The sequence below is a fragment of the Calonectris borealis genome, chromosome 7 (genome assembly GCF_964195595.1).
Source record: "Calonectris borealis chromosome 7, bCalBor7.hap1.2, whole genome shotgun sequence".
NCBI classification, from domain to species: domain Eukaryota; kingdom Metazoa; phylum Chordata; class Aves; order Procellariiformes; family Procellariidae; genus Calonectris; species Calonectris borealis.
This window is the reverse complement of record NC_134318.1, coordinates 5,641,261-5,661,961: the sequence shown is the minus strand read 5'-3', so window position 1 is coordinate 5,661,961 and position 20,701 is coordinate 5,641,261. Positions and strand designations below refer to the sequence as shown.

Below are 20,701 nucleotides of genomic sequence, written 5' to 3'. Positions count from 1 at the left end.
ATTTTTTTTTAGTATTTAGTACAGAATGCCTTAATCATTATGTCAGTCTTTGGTTTTTTTGATCATCCTGCTGGTCTTGCACTGTGATGGAAAGTCATTCTTGCGCATATGGCCCACAGCAGAAAAATTAGCAGTAGAAGTACAAGTGTTTTCAAACCATTGCTAACACAAATCAGTAAACCAAAAGAAAGAGATTATTCTGAGGTACGAGTCAAACTTCCAATTTCACACAGTTCAATACAGATATTGCAAACATTTAAATAACTTCTAGTACAAATGTATTACTCCCCATCTAGAAAACAATCAAAGCTCTGGGAACACATTCCGATGGTCAAAGTCTTCCACCACCATTTTAGCAATAAGTATAAACAATGGCTTTGCCTTCCTAGCTACATTGTCCTAGTTCAAGTATAACGAAGCACTCATTTTAATAAAAAACCCCACATTTATTCAGCTTACAATCTGAAGCGAACAAGGATATTTTAAGATCAACAGAGCCACTCTCCATCAAGCTTTTGTTTCAAAAGTCATCATTACATCATAGATACAACTGTAGCACAGAGGTGACGTTTTCCCATACGTGACCAACTTATGCCATTTGGGTCAGTAAGTCAGCAAGCATGAAGGCAACAATATATCAACGGTAGGAATAAAAGTGCCTACTATGCACGCTTCCCGCCCACAACCCTGATTCCAGTTCAGCACTCATTACAGCAAAAAACCCAAATATTTTTGTAGTCTCAAAAACGTATTATATGATGACAAAGTTCCCAACTGCAAGTCACTTTTCTTTCACGTGCCAGGTACAGACAAAAAACATTAGTCATGCATTTTTATTTTCAGATACCCAAGAAGAACGTACAGTAGGAAATCAAAATTCTTCTGCTTTTAATCTACTTTGTAAGAAAAGACTGCCCCTCTCCAGCACTATTGGTTTTCCACATGCATAGACTGAAGCAACTGAAGTGCCAGTTAATGGAAAAGTTAGCTTCAGGTGTGAGAAGTTCACTGTAACATTCTGATATTGCAAATGCACCACCTTAACTGAGGTGTTTGATGTTCAGACACTTGTGGTTACTTCCTCCATAAATGATATAATGTAACATGTCATTAAACTAGTTGAAATCCTATATAAAACAATGGGCATAGCATGCTAAATAAATTAGACTAAAGCTAGCATAAAAATTAATTGCAAGTTATAAGTAGTACGTGATGCATGGCTTCATTTTCCCTTTTGTCTACAAGACACACGCACACTTAATATCTTGATTCTCTGATGTTAGAAGAAGTACTTTAAGGATATGCATGATTTAAAAAAAAAAAAGCCAAGACCAGTAGTAGAAAATGCATTTTATTTATATGGAAAAGGCTACATTTAGATTTGTAAAAGGTCTGTGATAGTGTTATGTTGCCCACATGTCAAAAATCATTTGTGAATAGCAACAAAACGGTTACATATCTTTCTACATAGCAGTGCAATTAGTTCACATTGCAATAAAATTAAGTCAAGTATGCAACAGAATCAAAAACAAGTGTTTCTCCATAATCAGCGTACAAAGAATTACAGTGCAAAGATCATTTTAGGTTTTAAGAAATCTGCAGTCAGTCTTTAGAATATCCTAACAGGTGGGATACTCCAAGTTATTTTCATTACTAGCAGTTGTATCTTGTCAATACTGTGCACAAGCAAGTAAGTCTAAAATGAAATGACTTACATGGTAAATAAAATATTTAGTCTATACAGTAAAAAAAAATACAAATTATGTAAGTGAACTAACAAAATGAAATTTGAACATACTTATGAAACGGACAACATATTTTAAGGACACACATACAGTATTCATCACATAAAACCAGCTACTTTTTCCAGCAAAAATAATTCGGTTGCTTTACAACTGCATTATGGATCTCGTAGTCTGAAGATGCAGATGTCCAACTCTTAAAAACCGTAATAAATGTCTTCTGCAAAGCATTCAAAGAGGATAAATACTCTTATCACAGTCATAAGGTTATTTTTGGAAGTTTGTTCTCCCTTGCTCCAGAAACACACTTATATGGGTGAAAAAAATTCAAGGGGCATCATGATACATTGAAACAGTAAACTGTTCTCCATTTCCTTCTAATTTTGAAAAAAACCTAGAATTTACAGTACTCTGTGGTATATGAAAAAGTCTTCACAAGTTTACATTGCATATTTCTGAGTCCATTCTCTTGCATGTCTGTTGTATCTGTACGTGCAGAAAGAAGGCATTACAGTGAAAAGCTGTTAGTGATGCATTGATAATGGCCACATACTTCCTTAATACAGATGTTACTGAGCTTTTCACCTCTCAGCATTGACTCAAATACCGTTAAAGTAGTCTAAAAGCCAAGAAACATATACCCACTGTATGTTCGGTTTCTAGGGCTACCTATGAAAGCTATTTAGACTCAAACTCAAAACCAATCTCACAGGTTTGCATTAAAATGCACATCATTGTGCATACTTAATTTGCATTTCACAACTGGTTCCCTTATTTGTACCTTAACAGCAATTTGTTGTCAATTATTCCTAAATGTGTATGCTATTAACAGTCTGACAAAGTTCACACATTTCAGTTGCATAAAATTCAGTATAATTAACTGGTTTTGGAAAGGGTGGGGATAGAAGGCACAATGATTTTTTTTTTTAATTCTCCATTCTGCATTTCAGAACCTGAAAGGAAAATTTCCTGAAAAGCATTTTTGACTAGATTTTAAGTCTTGGGTCTTTTCCTTCTGATATGAAGCTGACTAGCGCTCCCAAAGGTAAATGTCCTTAGAGAGACAATAACTGTCCCCTCTGGCCCTCACATTTGTTACATTCCACTCTTCAGACTAGATTCACTTTCTTCTGGGTCCTCCAGAGAAAACCGTGACAAGTTTTTGAATCCATTTCTTAAGATCAGTATAGCAACTCGTACTATCTGGTTTTGTTCTTAAGAATATGCTACCATACAAGTCTTTGGATTTTTACTTATAGTAAAATACCCACAAGATAAATGCTCAGGGGTAACCAGCCATATCTTTCATTTCCTAAATCCAAGCTGAGATAAAAAAAATTTAATAGGTGATCAGCATAAGAAGATAAAGCTAGAGACAAGACTATATGTTCTCTCACTTTCTCCAGCAATGATTACATTTCAAGTTTTGGAGACAGAGAAATATCCCTTGTTCACTTCCTTCAAAAACAGGAGGCACAATAGCTGAAATCACTATGAAGTAAGTGGATGGACAAAAGTTGAGACACAATGGGCAGAAGCTGAGACACAGCATCCTCAACTTGAACACTATCTGCTTTGCAGTACAAGCCACAGAGTTCAAGCACTTCAGAAGTGGGTTATGCAATTTGATTGTATCAGACATCGAACTGTCAGAAAAAGGCCATTTGAGTAATTCTTACTCTGGGGAGTGAAATACTAGACCATAGGCTTCCATGTAACTTCTACATCACTCCTCCTCTATCCAGTCCTCAAGGTAAAAGCAATTACTCAAATCTTCATGGACCTGTGATATGTGATGAACCACAGGCCAAGAGCATGCATTGCAAGAAGTCTTCAATGGCTCAGTACTAAAAAATAGGTACCAAACAATTTCTCAGTCAGTTAACCAGAAAGTCAAAAATTCTTCTGGATATCACAAACATTCCACAGAATCTGAAGCAGAGAGTCTAACAATTAAAACAGTTAACAGCAAGGTTACCAAAAAGCAGCTTAAGTACTAAGGATAAAAAGCCTGCCCCAAACTAAATCCATAACCTTTTCCACAGCTTGAAGAAGTAGTCAGATAAACGGCGGTGGTTAGGCTGTCTATGAATGTGCTGCATGGCTATGACTATTTAATTTATTGTCAAGGCCACCAGCAAATTTGTGACAGATTCATTTTGGGGAAGGTTATTCCATTCTTGGCAAATTAGGACTGGATGTATTTGGAAAACCTTAGAGACTGCTACTCCTTGTTACTATCCTAAATTGTCTTGTGTTTCAGCCTCCCTTAATCCCACACACACCTAGAAAATCCACGGGTGCTAAAACCCTGTTACAGAAGACAGCTCAGGCCATGCTGATAGACTGTAGACTACATCCTGGATTGTGCTCAAAATACCTACAGCAGCAGAGTTTAACAGAATCTCCCAGTGGTAAGCAAAATATTTCCTTCCTGGATCACTGATTCTGTAACCTTTTGAAGGTTACATGAAGTTTTTAAAGCTTGTAAGCCCAGGAGAAGCAGGTAGTTGATATATCAGCAGAAAGCAGCAAAGATGGAAAATCTCACACAGGTAGTATTTCCTCCATGGAACCCTTTGGAAATCATGCAGTCTAATCTGTGGAATAAAGGGCCAGAGCTTCCTGCCACCCACAACCGCAACAAACTCTTAAGAAATCAACGCATCACTGCTTAGATACCCACAAATTTCACTATTCAAAGTTCGAGTGGCAAAAGGAGTCACTCTAGGGAGGTACTCCTCTAGAAAGAAACTCTGCTACGCCAAGCATTGGGCTTGCTAGTGATCTCTAAATCCTGCTACCTGGTATCGTGAGGGTTCAGCCACGTATGTAGTTATAAGACAGTATTACAAACCCCTCCTTAGGAGTGATGTACAACAGGGAGTCAGCAAGCCTTAAAACTGAACTTTGGGAAATCCTGACTGTTCCACACTAAGTAAAAGACCCCAGCATAGATGTTTCAGTCAGTATAGTACTTTTAGAATTAAAACTCCTCAAATCAAAATCAGGTTTGGTCCAGAAGCATGTAATGTTTCAGTTATGTGCTGTCCATGTTACCTACCCAAGATCAGAAACTTCCTGCAAGTTCTACAGCTGTTCCAGAAAGTAAAAGAGGTTCTTTTTCTCTGTAAGATGCTGCAAATTGCAATAAATGTGACAATGGTTCTTAGCACTAAACAGAGCTGAGTATTAGCCTATCCTACCTTTACAAAATTGTGTCAAAAACATGTTTGTTGTTCATATCTAACATCTTACTAAAGGCACAGGTTTTATAACCAGAGGATCACAGTAGAACAAATAATTCATATTTGGGAAATGATTTTTCATGCAATGAATATAAACACACAACACAACACTGTGAAGGTTTTATGCAACTAAGTGCAAAAAAAAAAGTAAGTATCCAACAGCTCTGTATGCCTACAGTTTCCTGCTTGCCATTCCACTGATTGATATTTTCAAGATTTAAAAATCTAATCCTGTAGAAATCTATGAAAAGAGCATCTTTAAAAGTTAAGATAGAAGGTGTATAGCAGTTAACCACCTGCAAGTACCACACACACAAATATGTATATGTTATACTTACTTTTCCTTGTCTGACTTGTAGATCTGTGCAATATCCGGTACTAAAGGATCATCTGGATTAGGATCACAAAGTAAGGAGCATATGGACAATAAAACTAAATAAAAGAGACACTAGATTAAACAAGTTAGTTTGCTTTATTTCTATAATCCTTTAATATATTCCAGTACACTGAAGGAGGGTGGTGGAAGGGAGATTGGAAAGAGAATGCATATTAGTATTAAGCTTTCACATAGCAGTTCTGCTCAGAAATGTTTATACAGCATCATTTTTCTAGGTCCTAAGTAAACAACACCTGATACTAGCCTAGAGAACTTGCAACCCATGGACCTCTGCCTTTTGTAATGATCTCTCTCCCATGTTTTAACCTAGGAACATTAAACAAACTACAGACTACGTAGTTTCCTACAAATATTTGATCAAACTAAGCTCTTCCATCTTAAGATAATTGTTAATATTACACTGCCATGCAATACTCTATTTGTGCATATCCTTCTCCACTTCTAGGCTGACAGTTATTTTCTCCTTCATATGAATATTTCACTTAATTTGATAGAAGTGTGACTTCCATTTTGGGAAAATACTTCATCACTATTATATGCAGGTATTAATTTACAATTCTGTATTCGTCTTCTGATATGGAACGAAGGATATTTGAATTTTCTAATATTTTCCATCCATACTTTTCAAGAAATTTCTATTTTTGTACTCAGAACCTAATATACAAGAGTACACAGTTAAGCAATACTAAACGTGTAGCGAAAGGGAATTTGATGCTACAATGAGAATCTGCTGTAAAATAGGATTTTTTTCCCTTGCTTTGTCTTGTTACAAAAGAGCCTGGACTAATACCTGTTTTCAGCTGTAGCAAGTTCGACCACTTCATACTGACATATTTTATTGTATTAAGCGCCAAATACGCCAATAATATTAGAAAATCAGGTTAGAATACTTGGTCACACCAACCAGAGGTGCTATCGGTATGTTGTAATCCTTTGATTCAGTAAAACAAGAACTATCAAGGAGAAACTTCCACAAGCCACTGAGCTAATTTCCAGTTTATGAAATATATAATGTGCAAGCACATTAAAAGCACGACAAATCAGAACACATAAGACCAGTAGACTGCTCCTCTTTATAACTGAAGAATTGCTCAACAAGTAAAGACACAGAAAAGTGCTGAAGATCTAAAAACTTAAAGAGTTTTCAGTTGTAAATGCCAACTGTTAAACATGATATAAGTGCCAACTCTCATTTGCTGAATACTTTCTAAATAGCTAGAAACATTTTCTTCTCAGCAATAAAACAACCAACCAATTTCTGTGGAAAGTTAATACCAACTACACACAATAGTAATTCATGTCTTCAGCAACTACATCAGGAGACAGTGTTAAACTTAAATTTTACTTAGCTTGTGAGATTACTGCACAGGGTTGTTACTTATGAGCAGAAGCTGCTTTTCCAAGGAGGTATAGCAATTGCGCTTGCATAGAGCAATTTCCATTGGACAAAGACTAACTATTTTTTCCCTGCTTGTACACCAAATGCAATGACACTGTTCTAAAAAAAGGCACATGGTTTAGAGAGCTCTCAAGCACGTAAGCAAGATGTGATACTATTTAACCTTTTGAGTCACATGAGAACTTTCTGTAATATGACTAAGAGTGTGCCTAAGCATTTTGAAGATGGGTGAGAAAAAACAATGACAGCACCCACATTTTAAGCAGCTTTTGAAGTGACACAAAATGCCTACAACAAAAGAACTGCTTAACTGTAGCCTCAATGTTCCAAAAATTTACATTGTTCAACTGGAGAAAGTTTAACTATGGGACTAGAATATTTTAACAGATCTTTTACTGATGAGTTTGAAAGCTGCTACATTTTAAAATATTCATCTGACAGAGGAATGCAAACCAGAACAATTATCTCATTTTAAAATAAAGTGTAATTAAGACCTTAGCCCACACAAGGATGCTCAGGCAACCCAAAGAGCCATCAATAAGCAATCAGGTAAGCCCACACACATCAGTATCAGGGTTTTCCATTTACATCCAAATTCATTTGATTTTGAACCTCTCTTCACCCGTTTCTCCTCAGTTCTGCATGCACAGTCAGCTATAATACAGAAGTTGCAATTTCAGGCTAATTGGACATTTATTATCTTACTCAACTTGTTTTAGAGCATTTCTTTACCATGCATATAGTATTTTATGTGATGTGACACTCCAAATAAACTGTGCGAGATCTGGGATCATAACAAGAATTCCAGTGCAATTTGCCACCTCTGTAACACGCAGGATAAATGAGTTCCCACTGCCACCCTTAGACAGTGCAGTAATACACAAAAAAGCGCCATGGCAGTGTAGGCAATTTCATAAATCCATTAGCAAATCTGTGAGTTTACCTTTAGATACAGTCAGAGCTGGTGACCATTGCGATCTCAGGATATCAAGACAAATACTGCCATTACTGTTTATGTTTGGGTGGTATATTTTTGTTGTAAAAGCAATCTGGAATAAAAAAATAAATAAAAACCAAGTAACATCAAACTCTGTTTATTACGTTTGGAACCCTTAACATTGTCCCTTCAGTTGCAGTCATACTAGATCTGCCAACACAATCTATTGTACAGTCTTATCTGTTCATCCACTATGAACACGTATCCTATTGCTGGCCTTTCTGGTTCTAACTTTCAAAATTAAGCCTCAAAGAACTAAGACACAGAAACAAAGCTTTGACCAAAAAAAATGGGTAAGTTTTGAGAGAAAGGACTTACCTTTGGTGGTTTGAAAGGATAGTCTGTTGGAAAGTGTACTGTGAGAAAAAATACTCCCCCTTGATATGCACTATCAGGCTGGGGAAAAAAACAAAACAAACATATTAATCTATTTCAGTTATTTTGGAGCTTCCCTTCTGAACGCAGGTAACCTCCCAAAGCTATGAGTATCTTAGAAAATCCATTTTTTCCCCAGTACACAGCCCATGCTACAGGCCACAGCCCACTATGGGCTGTGTACTGGGAAGGCACAGAGGGAATCGAACCCTCCCGCTGGCCTGCAGAACTACAGTAGAGCCAACCATGGCTACTACTGCAGTAGCGCAACACGGCTACTGAGCGCTGCCCTTCTTGGGGGAGAGAAAGGGAGGGAGCAGTGTTTGACTGGTGGAGCTACAAAACTGCTGATCCATCAGCTCCACCGCACCAAGGGGAATACAAAACCCAGAGCAGGTCTTCCAAATCCTGCCTCCGTGCAACACCACAGCTGCTCTGATCCTCCTCCATCCTTAAGCTACAAACATACTTACCTTAAGAAGTGGTTTCTCTTTGCAGATGCAAAGAGTAGGATTTTCCAACATAATTCAGCTGATCATGATGACATCAGGGAGTTTTAAAACACACAACATCTTTGTGACCTGTACAAATCTGTGAACATGCATTTTGTTAGAGAACATGTGCACAGGTTTACGTCCAGGTTGCACACAGTTAATAGATAGAAATAGCTTTGTTGCAGTCATCTGTTGAGGAAATCTTTCATTTTTATTAACTAGAAAAGCGAGGGGAAAAGTCTCAGTGCTAAATGATAGAAAGCAGTACTGCCACTTCTGATTAAGGGAAGGAGGAAAAAAAAAAAACCTTTCTCATTACTTGGTAAGTTTAAAACAGCAACATAGGAACTCAATCTCAGCAAAGATGCAGAAGATCAAGTTTTGGGGTTTTCTTATGGAAGCAAAGGCAGACTGTTTTTTAAATAAAATGTTTACCTTGGAAATGAGCAAAAATTACAGTTTTAGAGATGAATATAAGAGGTAAAGTCACAAATGGTCCACTAAGACATGTCGTCTTACACACTCAAATGCAGACAGTGTTGCAATGTAAGGCAGGTTATATATAGTATTGCTAAGAAGTCAGCATTAGGTAACATCACAAGAGATTGCCGCTGTACTTCCAATCAGGTTTGAAAGGACTGCTTGCATGCATACTAAATGGATTTGTCAAAGTTAAAATAAGCTGAAGATGAGACGAGTTCAGTGTCAGACAGAAGGCAAAGTGAAGTCACAGTATGTTTTTTGAGTAAGGTATGTAAAACAAATTGCTGATGCCCATAGACAGGAGAAGAGGTTACCCTACTTCCACACATAGGAAAGTGAATTCTGAAGGTAAGCTTTAGCCCTATGCTTCCCTCAGGCCATCAGGAAACATACAGCATGTGCACCCCTATTTCCTTATGTTATCAAGACAAAGGATTAACATGCTGACTGTGTTCTTTTCTTATTGGCAGATATGGCCAAGAAAGGTTGGCAAGAGATGCTCATTCTTATCTTTAACTAGAGAAATCTGAGGAACCTGAAGCGAAAAAAAGAGTATTTTCCACTACAGAATATGGAAGGTGAATTGCAAGCTCAAAGAAAAAAAGGGAATTTAAGTTGGGGTTTATGTGCTAGTATTTCCCTTACTCAAGTCATCAGAGTCATTCAGCAGAGATATTATTGGTGGCAATCGGCACATAAGCTTTTGTAAACTCTTAACTTCTTTGCTGTTTTGCCATTCACCTTTTAAGCAGCGCAGAAGGGCAAGAGTCAGAATGACTTTGTATGTGAAAGAACACAGTTGTTAAAGAAAAATAGTAAAAGCATTAGTATCCTACAGAAAAACTTGCCACAATCGTTGCAGTTGCTACTGGGCCATTGACAAGTTGGACCACAGACTCCAGCATACCACTGACAAATTAGTAACTGATAGTTCACTGCTTCAGAGCAGCTGTGCTGAAAATGCAGAAATAGCCTCAAAGCAGTCACAATGCCACTCTTCTCCACCAAGTGATGCTGCATCTTAATGGATTAAGTATTGTCTCAAAATTTCAACTCACACAGTGGTTCAGCTCATCATCTAAACCAGAAACTCTTCTTTCCAAACTAGCAAGTCCAAAATGAAACCACTAGGCATACAAACTCCTTACCATGATATTAATAAGCACCCCTTCCCTCAGGTCATGTTGTTCTTTATTCTTTATGCTGAAACTCTTTTCAGTTTTCCTCTAAAACTTTCTGTTCTTAAGCTTTATTGTCCTTTCTTACGTCATTTCCTTGACAAGAGTCATAAACGGGGTCTTTGGAGATCTCCATCAACCCAAGGAAAGCAGGCCTTTCTCACACAGAAACCAAAAGAACCCACAATTGCTGGTCTACAGTTTGCAAAAGCCATCTGTTTTTGGCAGAGCCACATCACAGCCATCAAACAAGCTCTATCTAAAAGCCCCCAAATCACCCTGTGCAACATCACTCTTGTTTAAAGCTACCAACTTTAACATTGGATTACACCCACTCCTCCTCCTTTCAGATGGATGAATCTTCCAGAATTGAAATTATCAACTTTGAAAAGCAAGCTTTTCACTTTGCAGCCCACATCACCACTTCAAACATTGCAGCTAACTGATTAAGCACCCCAACTTCATGAAGAGGACAGTTTTTTGAACAGTTACAGAAAGAAACTAGTACCAGACTACTAAGAACAACAATACCACCCTAAACCTTTAATCTGTACACAGCACAGCTGAACTTGACTGCCATGTTCACAGAAGCCCAAATGAATCCTTCAGTAACAAAAAGGGAAACCAGGTCTACTTTCTAAGGGGCACGAATTATATACTTACAGGTCCCATAATTGTTGCTTGCCAATGAAACACTGAAAGTCAAAAAAATACCACAATTAGAGATTTTCCGAGCTTTTTCTTAACCAAAAAAAGGTCACCTGTGACAATGTACTATGAAGAGCTTACAGTCATCTCCAACAGGTCCAGCAGAACAGTGGGCCGGTGGGTCTCGCTGCAAATCACTTAGTTCCTGTAAAAAACACACAAATATTTGACAGACATCTACATGAAAATACACACCACTCAGCAGCATCACTTCAAAAGTGAGAATGCAAACAGATTTTGTTAAATAGACCTGTGGTATTTTTAAAGAAATCAACACCTGAAATGCCCAATGACATTGAAAGGGGTTTTTTGCCACATAGGTCTGCAGCTAAAGACAACATTGTGCTATAAATTAATATCTGAAAGTATTTAAGAGTTATGGCCAAGTTCATAAGCTGGATATAATACTGAAGCAGAAACAGAAATAAAATGAAGAATATGAGGGGTTTCTTGATTTCTCCGTAAAATCACTGCTTAATTTAGAAATTGATGTGCTAATCTGACCGTTCCTTTAGCTTCTGATTTTACAAAAGCTTCTTGTATTGGCCTAATCTATGTACACTAGCTGAGTTAAACTAGCTCATAAAATGCTTGCAGTCTGCTTAGAGATGATATATAAAGATAACATAGAGGTTCCTAAGTGAAATAGAAAACAAAGGAAAAATATTAGCTCTACACCTTATTTAACAAGCCTTGATTTAATTCCCTGCATGTTTTTTTTTTTAAAAAGGACTACTAAAAAGAACCCAAGAAAGTTGAAATTTGAGAAGCATTCAGAGAAGCTTTTGCAGGTCAACCGATTTATTTCTCTTACAGAAGTCCACACAGTCCCAAATAATTTAAAATTATTATTTAATTACACAAAACCAGCTCAGCGTTTCATTTGATTTATCATCACTATATCAAATGCAAAACAAGCCAGGCATTAATGTTGGTTCATTTTCCTTGTTTAATTTAATACACCACTTTTGATGTCTGAAGTTTTCCTGTACTAATGACAACTTTTTCCAATTCTAAGCTGATAGGAACTGTGCTGCGGTAAGTTTAACAATTATGTGTAAATACTTCCATTGAAATAAGCTAAAAGATGTGTGCTAAGCCACTGTAAGTCAGTCAACTAATTACTCAAAACATACACATTTAAGTCAACAATAGACATAAGCAGGTCTGCAAGTATCTCCTTGATTTTAGCATAAGGAGTAGCAGTGTAAACATTTCTACCCAAAACCATTAGTCAAGACAACCACTTCCAAAATCAAAGTTTAAATTGGAACTAAGTTTAACTCAAGTGTAGAATTCGTGTACGTAGCATGATCAGACCTTACGTACAATTTGAAGGGTTAAAACTCTGCACTTCTCAACTGCTGTGATATATTTATCCACTTATGACATCCAGTAAACACTTCAACTCACACAGTTCTCTTTTCGAGGGACCCAGGTTACCATGGACCTGGCACCTAAATTCAGGCACACTTCTTACAGGTCCACCCTTGTCCCTGAATTCAAAGAAAAGCATTGCAACATATCTGCAACCAGGTAATAGAGTAGTAACGCTACTACTTGCTCTTAAGTCACTCCTCACAGTCTTTGCGATTTAAAATAAAAGAGACAGTTCTTTGATATATACTAAAATATCTCATGTTGCCAATTAGTGTTACTTGTCTGCCCTCAATGTTATTCTGTTGGCAAAATTGTATGCTGGTCCAGAAACAACACTCCGGGCTGGTCTTTGACTAATAAAGGCAATAGCAAAACCTTTTAAAAGTGCAGTTCCCTTTCTAATTGGAGGATTCAAATTTCACTAAGGGAGCGATATAGAGAACCAGTGATCTATGCAAAGCCAAGTCCTTGCCAGTACACGAAGGGAGTCAACAAGTCTCAAATTTCCAGGAGTCACGGGAGTTGTAACAAGCATTACTAGCAGCAGAGCTGTTACAGCCACCGTCTACTCTAATTTGCAACTCAAGATCTAACCAACAGAGATTGTCTTGTACACCCACTAAAAAAGAGCAAGCTACACGAGACTGTTAGCCAAAACAGAGAACTCAAAGCCTAGAAATCACGTGTTTTATAGCAGTCATGGCTGACTACTAAATTAAAGGCAATGACAGGAAAAATACGTAGCTTAACTCTTCAGAAAGTCTCTAAAATAGATGCAAACATTCCTTTATGCACGGGCAAACTGCTAGGCAAGCACTTAATTTTGGAGTCGCAAGTCTCTCATTTGTTAGATGCTTTCCTCAAGATCTTTGCATTCCCCAAAACCACACAAATTGGTTTTCATTCGTATGTACACATGCACTGCAGAATTGGTAGGAACTGGGGAAGACTCCTCAGGTAGACACTTTCAATTTGTTCAGGCTAAAGGCACTGAAATTTGTACATGATAAAAAACCCATGTTTTCAATCACACCTTGATGAGACCCAGAACTATCAACTCCTGCTATTAATATTTCCCTAATAATGAAGAAGAAAAGGCTCTCTTCAACCAACCTCACTAAATGACAGCAACGTTCACAGATACATTCAGAGAGCTTCTGCAGCTAGGAAATATAAAGCCAGACCAAACTTCAAAATCCTGATAGAGCAAATTCAAGCCATATCTTCCAATCATAAGACATAATGTATTGAAGCCAATGTGGTTTAAAAATACAAATGGTAACATGATCAAACTGTGTAAATTGGGTTTGACAGTGTTAACAGTTTGAGCCTTTACATACAGAAGCTCAGATCAAGCTGTGATAAAAACGAAGAACTATTCAGCTTTATACTGTTAATTATGCTGTTTAAGCTTCATATTCAAAGCAAAAGTATCTGGAAAGCTGCAAGATTTAGGCTTCAAGCTTTCCTACATCTTTCGGAACGGTGCAAGGAGATAGTCAGAATGCCCCCCATGAGCCAGACTGACTCGCCAGCATCCAGAGCCGAACACTGCAGAACAGCTGTGATGATTCTCTAGAGTAAGTAGATGTAGAAAAACTGCTTCATGACGTTGCACATTCACAAAAGAATGAGATGCTGAATGCAAGAATTCTCTATACAAAGCAGCAAAGATGCTCTTCACAAGAAGCCCAAAACCTTGCTGTGTCAAGAGACAAGGCTGAAGAGTTACAAAGCACAATGTGCTGAAACGTCATCAAGAAGTGCAAGAGAACTGCATGTAAGGCATTACACAGCCAACACTAAAGACTTCCCTGTAATTTTAAGTTAATTGGTTTCAGCAGTTTTGTCCATTTTTTACGGATTATCACTATGTAGCTGCATGATGCAGGTCCGGTTACTTCAAGGCCTTGTCTACACCAATATTTTTAGTTACTGGTATAGAAAATGCTGGTGCGAGGCTAACAAACAGGATCTGTAACTCAAAGCAGTGCAGATTCAGTTCCAAAAGAGAAAGCCAACACTACAAATTACAGTGTACACCGGTGCAACGTCTTTTATGAGAATATACAAACCCAAAATTTTGTCTGCAAGAGATGCAAACAGAAATATCAGCTATTCCAAGCACTGGTGAACGTCACAGCATAAAAGCATCTATCATGAGCTCCAACACATGCCACACTATCCCAACACAGCCAGGATAAACTTGTACAGAGAAAACAGCCAGGCTGAGGACAGTGGTAGGAATAAATCTTCTAATCCTCTCAAACATAGGAAATATTAGAGAGTAGAATAGAATACTGCTAATTCTATGCCTCTCAGTGGTTGCAACAGTAACCTATTTCTCCTATTTGTAACTACAGAACAGCAGCAGAGCACAAAAGTAAGCAGGGTCCATGACCAGGTGTGGCTAATAAAGGAGTATTAGCATAATGCTACAAATGCTAAACAACAATTACTGGAAATGGACACAGCAAAGCCTCCAAATTATCACCTTTCATTGCACCACACACACGGTGGAATAAATAGCTCTGTGGGCAGCATGAGATGAAAATTTTAAAATCAAGTTTAACAGATGTAAAACACACGCCATGGTAAGCTATAAATGCTGGAAGTATTTCTGAATGCAGACTAGTGCTCTTTGTCAAAGAATAATACAGAATGTATTTCATAAAAGTATAAAGTTGGTGAAGACTGGAAGGCCAGTTTAACAGTTACATACTTCATTAGCAGTCAGGCTTCTCTCCTAAAAAGCTACTGGAAAGATCGTAAAGAATACTTTGATAACAAGGAGATAAATATTCTCAGCATAGTACTCATGGACACTCAATGGCTATGAGCATGAGTAGTAACAAAAAAAAGCCCTAAAAATGTCTCCTTTTTTCAGTTCCAAAAAAAGTAGTCAGGAAAAAAGACTGCAGACTATCAGAAGACCAAAATAAACTGCAGGCAGCATCACTAAAAGCTATTTTAATTCTCTAAGCGACACAAAACCACAACCAGAGCCTTTTTCCACACTGCTATTTAAAATACAGGTTTTTATATTTGCCAGCTATGTTCTTCATTTCTTGTACATAATGCACTGCAGACCACAGACTCATTTCCTACCAACTCCATGCATACGCTGCTGCTGTTTGGAACCATCAGGTAATGCTGTTTGGAACCATCTGTCTAAACAAAAAAAAAAAAACAGTGATCATACTTACACTAGTTAAAGGACTCTTTGTTCTTCATAAACGTAGTAAACGTAAAGCAAATATTTATCATAACATTTCTTGATACAAAGGTAAGTCTTAGTAATAAAGTATATATTCTGGTTTTACACATTGTTTTAAGGCAAAAAATATTGCTGTGATATCACAGCTGATGTTTTGAAAGCTAATTAAAACATTTTCTATCACAGACCCAAAAAAGGAGTTTCCTTAGCATGTTTATTACCATCCAAAGGAAGCATGTGACTCAACAGTTTAAAGTCAAAATCTAAACCACAAATATTGATAAAATTTTATTTACTTGGGTCAGTTTACAGTAACAAAAGTTATTTTTAACATAAACATTCAAGTCAGTATGTCCTATTAGTCTATGCATATATGAAACAAACAGACATATAGTTCATTGACATATCTGAATGCTGCTATTCTTACTGAGTTGTGGGAGAAAAACAATCAAGCACTATGCACCGACAAGATAAAAAACAACAGCTATTTTTAAACCAGTCTTCAAATGCCTCATAAAATAGTTTGTCACTGGTTTCAAAATCTCTTCTAAATCCATTTTTAAAAAGTAAAACAAAAGTATAGCAAAAGTAAATAATGGTTTTGTACATATTTCAAAATAGCCTGAGCCATTAACAAGCCTAACATCACCCCTCATTAACACTAGAGGAGCACCCAGAAGTATCCGATTTTTGATGAAAACAATCTCCTCGACTGTAACACTGAACTGACAGGACAGCAAACTCGCAATTAGGTACGTAAACAAAGGATTCAGAAAAGGAATCTCAGAAAAATGGTTCTGCACAGGGCAGACAGCAGAACTGACCTAAACACTAACTTACATAACCTGTCAGCCTGAATTATTCTCTACCTTGCACAAAAGCCATCGTGTCTCAATTTCCAGAGGTAACAATAAAGGCTTCTTTGCAGAACATCCCATCCCAATTAAAACCTACACTATTTGTTTTGTTTTCATAAGTTGCAACATTTGGAATTTACAAAAACGTGGGTTATTCTTTCACTGGAGCGTCACAGACTACAAAGAAGCAACTCCGGCCCCAAAGAACATTTATTCTACCTCATGCATAGAGCGCAGCCTGAAGTTTTTGACAGCGTAGAAATATACTGCCTCTCTTTCATGCTACAGCAGAGTAAAGCACCGACAAGGTGAACTAACACAGGCACCTCAGCTTAAGATGAAGAATCTCCCATCCTTCCAAGAACTCCGAGATGAATTTGTCGTGGAGGTGGCACTGACAGCTATGCTTACACCGCAGGGCTTCATGTCCGCACTGCTCTTCCACCCTCAGCAGTAAGTTGATGCACTTTCATGTGCAACGATCAGCTTGTTCGTTCGTTACTCAGCTGCTTGTATTCTAAGAAAGCTCCCAAGCACAATACATCTTTCCATTATTAGTCTATAGTCTTGAAGTCTGCAGGCTGTCCTCCTTTGAGGAGTCCCTCGAGGCAGATCCATGAAAGATGGGATGAAACCACACAGATCACAATGGCAATACTATTTAGAAACTGGAGTCCCAACCGGTACAAGACAAAAAAACGCTTACTAACATTTCTACGTATTACAGCTTTGCTTCCTCTGTAGGCACTATCATCCTGAACACACATATTATGAAAATTATTGTGAACAAACACTCGAGCTTGCCATCAAAATCCCTTAGCTGTGTTAAAGTACAATTCTGAACCACCCTAAAACCACCCAAGCTTAACTTGAGACAGTATGTCTAGACTGACAAGCTCCCAAGTAATACCATTGTGTTTTCTGACAGCGCTTTGTTCTCCAAAGAGTTCCTCTAGGCACTTTCTGAAACTATGAAGTCCTTACAGCATCTCCTCTACTCCAGCTCTTATCCCTTCCTACCCTTAAGATACAACATAGCTATCAACTTTTATAGCCAGTCTGAAACATCAGGAAGTTAGATGGGAAAAACACACCATCATACAAATACATTTCATAATTTTCAGGAAAGCTCTACAAATTACAGTGACATCAAGACAGTTTGTCTTTTCAAACTTTTCCCCTTTATTTTAACTTTCCATTTGAAACAATCCTATTTCCTTGCCACTTTTTTCTTCTACTGCTGCAGAGGCAGGCTCTTGGCCAAATCCCTCTAGCAGTATCTTTTTCTTGCCCTGGAAAGGCAGCAGATAGTGATGAAAAAAAGAAAGCCAGCAATAGTCATTTCTGCTGCAAACTAGAAGCAAGAGGCAACCAGTTCTGAATCTAACCTCAACTCTTCTGGAAGCTCCTTCCCCGACATATCTTCATGTTTCAGACAGAAGTTATTGCATAAGCAGGAAATCTTACACTACCTTGAAGTCAGCATCCTGGTTAGCATTTCTTCATTTTCAAAGAGTAGAAACAGAATCTAATAAGTAGAAACAGTAATAAGGCTAACAGGATGAAAGATACTCTTTCATAAATAGCCTACCCATAAATTTCACAACTACTGAACATGAAGTTTTTAAATGCTACACTAAAGAAAGCTGTGGCTTTCCAATATATACGTGGATGTCTCTAAAGCAGAAAGAAACATTATGCAGGGAACGCAGTAAGAGAAAAATACTGAGAACAATCCTATTCTAGCAGGACCTCATTTGAAAGACCACAACTACCACTCCATCTCAAAAATACCAGACAACTACCAGACTTTCCACTTTCTCTTTGTCTGTTCACATTAGCAGAATGAAACTGATCAAGAAGAGGAAAGAGAAGGTATTCAGAACAATTCTTATAAACACAAAGGTAAGCAGATATTCAAGAAAAGGTGGGAAATTAAAAAGCCAAGAAGAGGCAAAGCATTCCCATAATATGTAGAAGCATAACAGAGTTATTGCTACAGAAAAATCACTGTAGTAATTTAGTAGTATTTTATATAATGTTCAAATGCAACATTCATAACAAGTACGTGATACGAAGCAACAAAAATGTCCCCCAATTATCTGTAAGGACATAATAAGATTTGTAGCATGAGACCTAACTAGCAACTTTTGGTAGCAACCCATCCAAATAATTTTGTATCTATTGTAGGGTATCCCAAACCTGCTCGCTGCAGGGTCAACTGGTCATTACAGAATTCTATTTCTGTAATACCAACATTTTCCAATAGCAAAGGGAATCCAGAACAAGAAATTACATCACCATCACTAAACGAGTATAGCACAAACAGTGACTAAACATGGCGCGTCAACAGCAACAAAACACCACGTATTCTATAACACGGCCAACACGCTAGCGTTTCACTAAACTTCTATGTTTATCATCCATACTGCTTTTTTTTGTCTGTAGCGTACAATGACCAGTTCGGGCTTGCCAAACAACAGGAATCTAGAAATTTACTCCACAATTAAAACCTGGCCATTTACGAATACTATCCAAAAACTCTACAAGCGGGATACGTTCAAAGGTCATGTCAAGTACTGGGCTGAGAGCACTTCCTAATGTGGAAAAAAACCCTTCCGCACATGGCTCACTAAGCTGTGCACAATATTTTGGCAACAGGTATTTTACTTACCGCTCTACTAAAGGTAACGCGTCAACGCAACGTCACCTTTCACCCGCTACTTCACAACCACACGGCCGTGCCCTCGGGAAACGGCTCGGGCGGTTTATTAAGGACGGTTTAAAACACTAACTGGGGGGGGGACACACCTTCAAGAAGGCGAAGCGTCCCGAAACCGCAAGGAGACCGACAGAGCCGCCCTGCTCCGCCTCAGCGGGACAGCCGCGCCCCGCACCGGGCTGGGCCCCTCTGCCCCCCTCAGGCGACCCCGCGGGGCCGCGGGACCGGCTCCAGCAGCCAGGGGAGGGCAGCGGGGGCACGACCCGGGCGACGGAGGGTGGAAGGACGGGCCCCTCAGGCGGAGACAACGCGGGGCAACGCCGCTCCCGCGACGCCTCCCGCTGAGCCGCGGCCCGGCCCGCCGCCACCCCCGGGGCAGCAGCAGGACGGAGGGCCCTTCCCGCCCCGCTCCCGCGGCTCGACCCCACTCACTTTCTGTATCCGCTTCAGCGCCATGGGAGCGCGGGGCGGGCGGCGGCGGCGGCTGGGAGCGCGGCCGGGGGGGCGGAGCGGGCGGGTAACGGCATCCGCGCGCGCCGCGGTAGGCGGGGAGGGGGGGGAGGCAGGCGGGGAGGGGGCCTCGGGGCGCGCGCGCGCTCGCCGGGCCCTTTGTGTCCGCTTGCGCTCGCGGGGCGCGCCGGGAAGTGCAGTTCCGTGGGGAGAGGCGGGCGGCGCTGCTGCCCCCTGGCGGCCGGCGGTGCGCGCCCCGCCCCGGGGCCGCGTCTGTGACACTTCAATAGCGGCGCTTAAAACGTACTGTGTTTTGCGAGGGGGCTTCGTTTCGATCTTGCCCTCTCCCCCTGGGAAACTAAAGTACTATTGGGCTGTTTGCGTCCAAAGAACAAACGGTGCCTGAAGGTCACGTTTCGCAGGCACGCTGAGGTGCGAAGAGGAGGAAGCCAACCACGTGGAGCTTCGGAGTTACAGCACCCGCGGGTCAGTAGACGCCCGATGTCGCGTTCAGGGTGCTGTACCACAGGAACAGGGGAGGTGTGCTGGTGGAAAAGGCTGTTGAGTAGGTCTCAGGCTAGCAAGTCCTTACTCAGGTATAGGACTCTGGTAATACTTTAGTAATTCTCATGTTGGTACCCGAGTCGCTGAGGTTTAAGGCAGCTATCAGTCAGGGGGTATCACTCTTTAGTTCACCTCTCCACAACTACACAGGAGAGGGCTCATACAACGGCGTGTTCGAAGCGTTTTGCAGAGTCCCAGTAACTCAACAGCGGCTAACCGCAAGGCCACGCCAAGCCGGCCTCTCCTCAGGACACACCCTGACGCCCGCCACCCATTTTACACTTGCAGAGGCCTCTGCAGGCCTCAGAGCCCGCTTTACCCTCAGGGAGGGTCCTGTACCGGGCGCCAGGCCAGCGACCGGGCTCCGCAAGGCCGCCTCCCTCCCTTCTTCTCCGCGCTGCGCTTCAGCGTTAGCCGCACCCACCCTCACCACCCCGTCCTACCCGAGAGCCCCTTCTCCTCGCGGGGAGGCCTTTAAAGGGCGGGCCCC

The 20,701-nt window shown here is 39.8% G+C and overlaps 1 protein-coding gene across 10 annotated transcripts; it reads right to left on the bottom strand.

The window, feature by feature from the left end:
- Positions 1 to 428: 428 nt before the first annotated feature.
- Positions 429 to 20,694, bottom strand: UBE2D1 (ubiquitin conjugating enzyme E2 D1). Of its 10 annotated transcripts, none has more exons than XR_012674226.1 (8): positions 19,630 to 20,694; positions 15,510 to 15,572; positions 11,103 to 11,166; positions 10,977 to 11,008; positions 8,102 to 8,179; positions 7,730 to 7,835; positions 5,329 to 5,438; positions 429 to 2,228 (listed from the first exon to the last, which is right to left on the bottom strand). XR_012674226.1 is itself a non-coding variant. In XM_075154116.1 (8 exons), exons 1-8 carry the CDS (start codon positions 19,651 to 19,653, stop codon positions 2,183 to 2,185), a joined length of 465 nt encoding a protein of 154 aa, XP_075010217.1. In that variant the 5' UTR covers positions 19,654 to 20,690; the 3' UTR covers positions 429 to 2,182. The 10 variants fall into 10 exon arrangements, 9 of the variants coding, with proteins under 9 accessions (XP_075010217.1, XP_075010215.1, XP_075010221.1 ...); XM_075154116.1 differs by having other exon boundaries at positions 5,329 to 5,380; positions 19,630 to 20,690; XM_075154114.1 differs by having other exon boundaries at positions 5,329 to 5,422; positions 19,630 to 20,675.
- Between the last annotated feature and the right edge of the window lie 7 nt (positions 20,695 to 20,701).